The sequence below is a fragment of the Octopus bimaculoides genome, chromosome 10 (assembly GCF_001194135.2).
Source record: "Octopus bimaculoides isolate UCB-OBI-ISO-001 chromosome 10, ASM119413v2, whole genome shotgun sequence".
NCBI lineage: Eukaryota > Metazoa > Mollusca > Cephalopoda > Octopoda > Octopodidae > Octopus > Octopus bimaculoides.
In genome coordinates this window covers 50,156,736-50,166,916 of record NC_068990.1, presented here as the reverse complement: position 1 = coordinate 50,166,916, position 10,181 = coordinate 50,156,736, and the positions used below count along the sequence as shown (strand labels likewise).

Sequence of the window (10,181 nt, the reverse complement as noted above, 5' to 3'; positions counted from 1 at the left end):
GGCACATAAAAGACACCATTTCGAGCGTGGCCGTTTTCGTGCGGGTGACACGTAAAAGCACCCACTACACTCTCTGAGTGGTTGGCGTTAGGAAGGGCATCCAGCTGTAGAAACTCTGCCAAATTAGACTGGAGCCTGGTGTTGCCATCCGGTTTCACCAGTCCTCAGTCAAATCGTCCAACCCATGCTAGCATGGAAAGCGGACGTTATGAAAGTTATGCCAGAAGTTGTGATGTGTTCTTCAACATGTCAGCTTTACCTGCACACTTTCATATGATGCTTATAAAAGCATTTTTTTTGGATGAAGGTGTGTTTTATTTGTGCAGCCACAATAATAAAAATAAGTGCAAATTCCCTTGGCTGGGCTGCTGCACACTACATTATCTGTGTGCTTTGCATTATAATATTGAAGAAGTGTACCTTGCATTCTTTTTAAAGAATGTGCAAAGGAAGGTTTGTATCTACATGCAAAACAATAATCACGTGTTTGTTTAATCAGGTGCATTATTGCCTCTTCATAAAGCTGGTGAACTAAGCTTTGTTTTGCAGGTAATTTTTTTCGTAACATCTGTGCTGGACATAATGAAGAGAATAAATGCATTATATTGAGCAACTTCGATGACCTATAAAAACAGTCTTCAATATTTTATTCCATGCCTGTTGTGGATTCCGTACCAGTTCACCATTTGGTCTAATTTATTATACTTATTCATATTTCTGTTGAACTTATCAATGACAGCCAGTTTAACACCACCTCTCAAGATTACAATTGGAGTAGATGTGTAAGTTTGATGTTATTGCCACCAACTTTTTTACCTTCTTATCCCTAAAATGCACAGATGAATTGTTTGAGTCCTGTAGGAAACTTCTGTGGCTATATTAACTGTACCCATGTAATTAGTTCGTTTGACACCAAGAGTTCTGGTGTGTCTCTTTACAAGTGGCTGAATGAGTATATCAAGGATTTTAATAGCTTGTCCACTTCAGGATCTGTGTTCAGGTGTTTGAGGTATTGAAGTCAAAGTAGATCAAAATATTGTAAACATCTCCTATTTCTGTATCACATAATCCAAAAAGATTTTATATTGTACTTTTGGGGTTTATTCGCATTGAATTGTTTGTAAGTCCATTGTCCCTTGAATCTCATGCCCATTTCAATCCAGGCAAAGGCCTGAAATGGATACAAAGCAATCTGGAACATTTTCAAAAGTAAATTGAAGGGCTCTATCTTTTCCCTCTTAACTGACCATGCACACTGTTGTGTATAGCAGACATAAATCATGACAGATGAATATTTTCTGAAAGAAGCAGGTGTACATTTCTGATGCACAGGAAGGACTTCTTCATTGATGAGTAGATTAGGACAATCAAGTTCTGAACAAACTTCCTTCACAGAAGCAGTTGCAATCCCTGTAAAAGGTGGAGTGAATTTAAAAGAATTTTCTGTTGAAATGCCCTATCAAAGCATGAGCTCATTCTAGTTGATCACATTCAGTCACATCTAGGGAACCCTTATTATAACACAGCTAGATCTTGCTAGTAGACAGTTCTTTCTCTTATTCCCCTTCTCCAACATGTGATGTGTCAGAGTTTCTATTGATCTTCATTAAAAAACTGGAATTTCAACTTCTTTATCAGCACTGTTTATATCTTTATTTGAACTAGATTAAGAATCTCTGTGTGTGTTACTGTCACAAATACTCTGAAACCACTGCCGAACAAGATTTTGTGTTTGTGTAACTGAATATTCAGAAAATTGTAACTCATTGAATGATATTGAAGGTTGTTGAGATATTAGGTTTACAAAGTATCTTCCTATCAATGTTCTGCCAAGAACAAACACCTGTTAGACCCTATAAAGCTTTAGCAACAGAACACACACACACACACACACACACGCACACGCACGCACACACACACACACACACACACACACACACACACACACACACACACACACACACACACACACACACACACACTGCTTCACATTCTCTCACAATTCAGTAGCCTCCATAAGCAATCTGACATACATGCACTTTTGGAATCAAAGGAATTCAAAACAAAAGTAGAAAAGATATGTTCTTTACTTTTTTGGGTAAGATAAAGATGGATATTTTTAATTTATATATCTATAATTTCCCCTGTAATAAATTAATCTTGATATTTTATTTGAAATTTTGAAAGTTTTTCTCAACTGTTTTCCTTGAATTGTGAAAATGATACTGTATCTTTGCTTTATTTTAGAGTGAAGATTTTCCAATGGCTGTTGAAGCGTAAGTTTTATTTTCCTAAAATTTAGATATTAGAATTATTATTTCTTTTAAATCTTATTGAAAATAGTGGAAATTTGATATTTGTAAAAAGGACTTTTATAAAACAAAAGAACTTAAGCAACTAATATTGTTCTAAGCAAAATGTTACAATTTTGTTTTGTTTTGTTTTTTGGTTTTTTATTCTACTGAAAACAAATTACAAAATTTCAGTTATCTCGGAAAACAATTTCATTTCTATATTTTCTTGAGTCTTTTGTATTTTTATTTAGACTATTTTTCTATCACAGTGTCATACCTGCTGTAGTCATAGAATATTTATTCACCAGATGACAAGTTGACAGATTATATGCTGTTTCTGGTATGTGTTCTTGGGATTAACACTTAACAGTCATTGACCTAGTACATTTAACTAACAGATACTATGGAGAATTATAGTATTTTGCTGTAAGCAGTCAGTCTCTATATAACTGATGAGTAGTTGTTTAGCCTTTCTGTTATTATTATTTAAATAAAATACACATCTATTTGATTCAAATTATATATTTTATTTATGAATTTAAACCAGTTTTGTAAAACAGTTCTAACTTTTTTTATTTATCAATATTTTAAAGAGGTGTTTTAAACAATTTAAAATGTTCTTCCACAAATCTATTACAAAATTTCTTTAAAAATTACTCAAATTTCAGGTAAATACAAATATAAAGTTATTTAGATATCATCATATATCATCATATAAAATTAGCCAATATTATATGATATCAATATATAGCTTAGTATTATACCAATTATTATATGTATGGTGAAAATGCTCTAATTGCATCCTGTTTGTCTTCCTTTTTTCTTTGTTCATAATTTTGCATAGTGATTAGTCTCTACCATGCTTATTTGAAACTCTTGAATTGATAAACAAAAGTAAATAATCAATAGGCTTTGAGTTATGAGATGATTAATTGGCTCCAATTTCTTCTGAAAATTTTAGAAGAGAAATTAAAAAAATTTTTCACTTATTCTGGAAATCACTCTTGGTATCACTGTCAACATCATTTACCCACATAGAAATTAAAACATCAGGCTCAAACTCTTCCATATATTGTGCTTGATGCCTTTTCTCTTAATTACTGCATTTGAAAATCATTCACATTGAACCACTATTACAAAATTTGAAGCTTATATAATTTTTTTACATAATTTAGAAAATAAAATATAAAAATAAAAGCAAAATAAAGGATTTGTTCAAATACCCAAAAATTTCAGAAAATGCAAAATTTACATAAAAAATTTCAGAAAGTGTACAGCAAGTGAATTCATGTTATCACTAATGCAGTTAGTGCATTTGCATTCAAATGTGGGAAGACCTTTGCTGCAGTAACCATTCCAGAGGAGAAATTCTTGCATGAAAACACAGCAAGCTGGCTATGAATGACATTATTGAACTATAAGACACATGATTCTGCAGAGTTTCACTTTATCTTTTACATCAGTTGTTCATAGCCCATTTAGAACTACTATTGTTATATGTAAACAGCATAAAATAAATATCCTAGTATGTGCTGAGGTTTGTCAAACTCAATGTAATTAATTAATTGAAGACACATTAAGTAGCAGTGATTAAGCTAAAGCTAAATGAATTTATATTCAACACTATATTGTACAGTACCTTGTTGGTTACAGGTTTCCAACTTGCAAATTACTGGTTCACTGCACTTCTGACAGAAAGAGAAATGACTGAACCTCTATAACTCAATGCAAAACAATTATTACACTGAATTTACATTTAAAATCATTGCATGTATATGTTTCACTGATATATATATATATATATATATATATATATCAGTGAAACATATACATGCATATAGAGACAAATATAGATGCACATACAGTGGCCTACAGAGAGTAGTCATCTGTTGATTTTGTTGGTGTATTGGGTTATCACTTCTTTGCAGGTACTTAGATGAATTTGTGTTTTGGGATAAATTAAAACATCAGTTTCATAAAACTCAACAATGGGAGCTATTGGGGAGAAAAGATATCAATGAATTTACATGTGGATAAGTCATTAACTGGCATCAGTATGGAAAGTCCAAGCAAGAACTTGCTCAGTTTTACTTTTACAGTGAATAACATAGTCAAGACAAATTGAAAAAGGACATTACTAAATGAAGAGATCTGGAAAGCTGTAGAAAGTTTCTGAGTAGCAGTGAAGGTTCAGAACTGGCAGAATGGGTTATTGATATTTGGTGATGTTGGTTAGGTTGGGTTGTGTGCATTACCTATATTAAAACCAAGTCTATTTGAAGTTTCCAAGGAAACCATTCATTTATACATAAACATTACCATGATTACAATAGTTATTTGCCAGAGGTGGTATTGCTGATTGCTAGCAGTGAATTGTATATGTGTGTGTGTCATTAGTTTTATTTCAAGATTTCTTGCCAATAGAGAAAGTGCTGGTTTCTAACCTAGATCCAAGGCTCTTTCATTGGAATTTCAACATTAACAGGGTATTTTTTGTATATATATGTGCAGATTTGTATGTTTTGTTTTATGTATGTATTCTTATGCATATAGTTGCATATCTAGATATGCACATGTACTTAAATGATATTTGTATGTATGTATGCATGTAAGCAGGCAGGTCAAGGATTAGATAGCTGCATCTTCATATGGTGTAACAAGTGAGAATTGTGAATGTCTTGAGAAGTGAGAATATTGTGTTCATGGAAGTCGAGTGATTCTTTTTTTAACTCCAGATTGAACAGTCAACCAAGAATCTTGTTCCTCTGTCTTCTCTGGGACCTCTCAACCACTGCTTCTCTGCCATGCTGCACAGGTTTTGTCTTTCTGCCTATGAGAGCTTGATACACACACACACACACACACTTCAATCTATAGCCATGTTTTGGCAGGAAGCACATGGAAACTTCTACTGATAACAACTGAAATACTATTCATCAGAGTTCAGGGCAAGTCACCTGATATGATGTGGCCTATTTCTCATTACTGAGCTCATGTGGATTCAAATCTAAGCCTGCTATAAGAGCGTTTAAGTGGGAACTTATTAAACATTGACTTAAAACTTTGGATACGAAGAAAAAGTTGTAAGAAATAAACCGATGATTCCAAAGATTCAGCTTGACTTAACAAGGAAGACAAGATTTGGTCTGATGAAAGCAAATTCTGCTAATTTTTTAATTTAAGACAAATATATAAGTGGTACAACAAAACTGAAGTATGGAAGTCAGGTTGTTTAAAGGGAACATCTAAGTATGGGGGAGGATTAGTTTAGGCGATATGCAAATCAGAGCTTATTTTTGTCAAAAATCATTTAAATACTGCCAAATACTTGGGAATACTAATGTAAGAATTGATAAGAAAGCTTGCAGAAGAACTCAAGGAAAGGGTTCTCTGAATTGTTCAAAGCCCAGATCTTGATCCTGTAGAATAAATATGGGAACATCCTGATATAAAGATGCAAGCAAGATTGTCAGAAGTTATTATATAAGCTAGGTCTTTATCCATCACTACACTGCTGATAAAAATATTTGTTAATCATGTACACCTTCTTTTGATAATAGACTGTTATATAATGAAAGTCACATTAGTTACTAAGGTGACAACAGTCTACCTATCTATCTTTCACACACACTTTTCCTCTCACTCTCACTGTATTTCTCTCTCAACAACAACCTGTTTTTTTTTTTCTTGAAACAAATTTTAATTCTATCTTTCAAACACACACATTCTCTCTCTTGCTGAATTTCTCTCTCAACAACAACTTGTCATTACATACAGAAATACACACACAAAAAAAAAACAATAAAATAACTATATTGTTATATAATGAAAGTCGTTTTTTGAAGCCACTTAAAATTCCTGTGTTTTAATCAAAACTTGTTAGTTACTATGGTGACAACTACTTGCCTATCTCTCTCTATATATATATGTATATATATATTAGTCTTTCACACACACTCTTTCTCTCTCTCCCTCACACACACTTTGTATTTCTCTCAACAACAACTTTTTCTCCTCCCCTTCTAAAAATACATTGTGACATATTTTGATTCTTCCCCTTTTTCCCCCTCCTTCTAATAGATGGTCCATTTATCTTTTATAATATAAGATTATAGAATTAAAAGAAGCATTGGCCAAAGAGTTGATAATTTAATGAAATCCATGGTGAAAAGCCATACTATTTGCTAAAGGAGGGCCAACAAAATACTGAGACAAAATTTCAGAGGCACTTTGGATAATTTTTCATCAAGGTAGATATTTCACTTTTATTACGTTGGCCATAAAGATATTGTAGGCCACTGTACATATAGTGACATATATACATACATACAGACATGTGTATGTGTGTGTGTGTGTGTGTGGAGACCAGTGGAACCAAATTATCTGGAAAGGCATTTAGCTGTCCAACTAAAAAAGATGTAGTGGCAGCAACAGTATCACCACCTAAAATTTTTTATATATGTAAATTGCAATATCTTGCACAATCATGACTTTGGATTTGTATTGCAGGTTCAACATTGATTTTCCAGAACTTTTGGTTCCAAAGCTCTTCTGGATTACTGGTTTTCCCAAACTGGGGGTGGTTACCTTGGTCAACACTAAATTAAACAAATATTAAATTTACTTAAATATTTAAATGAAATACAAGTATCTGTGCGTTAGTATAAATGATACATCTTTGTTAATACTATACTCTGCAAAATACTGTGAAGCAGGATTAATTAAACAATATTGTTAAACCAATTAAATGATGATGATAGTAGTCTCTCATAGTCTGAGAAGGACAGTTCAGCAACTTCTTGAACAATATACACAGGTGATTTGTTTACAGTAATCAAATGTATGTGCTGTATATTAGTTCACTCCCTCCATCAAATCGACATTGCCTGAACAGGTGCACAGTATGCCACATGTCAGATGTCAAAATGATCACAGAGTAACGTGAGGTGAAATGTTTTGCTCAAGAACACAATGCACTGCCCAATCCAGGAATTGAAAGCACAATCTCACAATTGTGAGTGTAACACCCCAACCACTAGGCCATGCACCCTCACCAATTAAATACAAGTTTACTAATTACTCTACACATTCTTCTTGTCTATCTTTTTAAACATATCATCCAAGTAAAGTTGCTTCATGCTTTTTGATCTTTCCCTGTATAATTTTTTATGCAACAAACATAAATTCATTAGTTCTTGTTCCATAAAACTTTGCTGTTTTAACCCCTGATTACTTAAGTCACCAACTCAATCAATTCATCGTGGGAAAATCCTTCCAGCTACCACCATTTCATCTTCATTTTCTTACATTTTTATCAGTATGCAGAACAGTGTCTATATTTTCCAAGTCTGAAAAACTTGGAAATTATAGACAGGTGTTTCTTTTTTGTCAATATTCATCCACTCTTAAGTAAGATTATTTGCTATATTCTAAGCAACAGGTCTTGCAGCATTTTCTGCATTCTCAAGCAACTCATGAACCACAACTTTTTTGTTTGATGAATGAAAGCCTGTGAATTATCATAATCATTTTCATTAGGTGCATTTTCAAACATCAGGCCAGATCACAACTTATGCCAGGCTTTCTTTATTGTAGACGTTTCAACATTCTCCCATGCACTGAACCAAAGAACATCCTTCATGTAAAATTCTTTAATAAATGTCAGTACAGACTTGCCATCTAACATACATTTCATGAAAATTGAGTGATACTTTACCTTTAGAGAGTGCAATATTCCTTGGTCTTGGGGTTGGACAAGTAACATACAAGAATTCAGCTTTGGGTTGTGCTAAACAGTTGTTCAGAATAAGAAGAATTTGACAGTTATCTGGTAAGCCTACAGATATGCGGTGTACTCTGGTTTCTAGTACAAAAAAAAAAACGTTTCAAACTATTTTGTGGTAATCTCAGTTGTAATCCAACTGTTCTTATTTGCACAATATAGTACTAAGTAAATTTTAACACCTTCCAAAGCCCTGGGACATTTATTTTTTCCTATCACCAAAAGTTTACATTTGTGCATAGCTACTGCATTTGAGCACCCTGTGATAAGTCTATTCTTGTTTGACTCCTGTGGGTGTTTCTTCTTCAACTCTTAATGTTTTCCTTAGTATGCATCGCCAATTCAATGCAGTTTCATCTGCTTTGTACAACTGTTCAAGACCGTAGCTTGTCAGCTACAAGTTTCAGAAATTCATCCACACACTCAGCAGATCCTTCCTGGCTTGCTGATCATTTTTCTCCACACACTTTATTGAAGGAAATTCCATGACACTTCTTAAATCTGTGAAGCCATCCTTCAGTATAATTGCACTCATATTCTAGCTTAAATTCTTTGTGGAACAACTGAGCCTGCTCTATTATCATTGTACCTAATAATTTTTCTCCATCACTTGAAAGTTGTTGAAACCATTACATTATCACTTGATCAGGATCACTACTCTTACTAGATTTCATTGTTTTTCTAATGCACATTTGCTTCCTGCAGTCACTGTCTCTAGAGAATTTCAATAGTTTTTCCCTTTGCTTCCCTATCAGTTGATTTACTAAGACCATAATTTTCACAAATCTTCTGCTCCAAAGTTCAGTTTTTTTAACAGCTCAACTTTCTCTTGAATCAATATGGACTAGTCTTCAGTGTCCCTCTCATCTTTGTTGGAAGCCAGAGTTGGGATTAAATTTAAGAATAATAGGCTAAGAATCTCACAGAATTGAGGTATCAGCCACCAGCAAGTGTAGTGTAAAGTAAGTATCATCTGTGAGCACCCAATAAACTAGTCTGACAGCCATAAGAATTTGAAGTTCCTGCTCATAAATTAGTGCAAATTATAAGAGGATCCAGACTATCAATGTCCAGGAAGTCAATGTTGTACCTATAATTACTTTTTGACTAACTATTGAAAATAGAATAAATTGAATATCATTTACAGATATTTTCCAGACCTTAATAGATTTCAGTGGAGTCTTCTGAGAAGAAAATATTAATGAATTGTGGATATAAAAATCATTTGTACAAGAGCAGGAATTAAAAAAATTCAAAGTAGAACCTACAAACCAAGATAAATAAAATTGATCGTTATTATGATCCCCGTTCTTTAATATAAGTAATTACCATGAAATGTTGGTTCAAAAGCAACAATTATCTAGCTGCTAGGTTTGACTGATTTCAACTCAAAAAACAATGGAAACAAATTTTCAGATGTGATGATGTAAAGAAGATGTCAAGAGTTGTAGATTGTTTTGTTCTGTCTTGATAGTGCATTTTTGATTATTCTTTCAAATGTTTTTATTTCATTTTAAAATCTAACTGGATTTTCTTTGATTTTAATACTACTTTTTTCTACTTTGTAAAATTTATTAAAGGTAATGGAGGTAAACAAATTGAAATAAACTAAAATGAAACAATAATGATTTTATATAGATTCATTTAATTTGTCATGATCATGTTATAATTATATTTTATAGGTTATTGGATGTACTTGAAGTTATTGCTCCTTTTAAACAGTTTCAAAAGTTGAGGGAGTTTATGATGACCAAATTACCAGACGGTTTTCCCGTGAAACTTGGTAAGTCTATTAAGAACATTATGTATTCTTTTATCTTTTATTTGTTTCAGTCATTGGGTTGTGGTCACGCTAGGGTACTGCCTTGAAGGGGTTAGTCAACATATATATATATAAGTCTGGAACTTATTCTATTGATGAAATGTCATAACAAAATCACTGCTAGTTATAATTTCTATAGAAAATCTATAGAGATAACCTTAACATGTTATTCTATTGGTCTCTTTTCCTGAACCATTAAGTTATGGGGATGTAAACAAACCAACACACACACGTGTGTGTATGTGTATATATATATATATATATATATATATATATATATATA

General features: G+C 32.8%; 1 protein-coding gene across 2 annotated transcripts in view; it reads left to right on the top strand.

Annotated features, from left to right (window-relative positions):
* Positions 1 to 10,181, top strand: part of LOC106878624 (protein IWS1 homolog) — an 863,399-nt gene that overhangs the window by 263,987 nt on the left and 589,231 nt on the right. For both annotated transcript variants that reach the window (XM_052971184.1, XM_052971183.1), the window contains exons 11-12: positions 2,248 to 2,276; positions 9,759 to 9,859. In XM_052971184.1, coding sequence (XP_052827144.1) covers positions 2,248 to 2,276; positions 9,759 to 9,859 — 130 coding nt within the window. The remainder of the gene's footprint in view (positions 1 to 2,247; positions 2,277 to 9,758; positions 9,860 to 10,181) is intronic.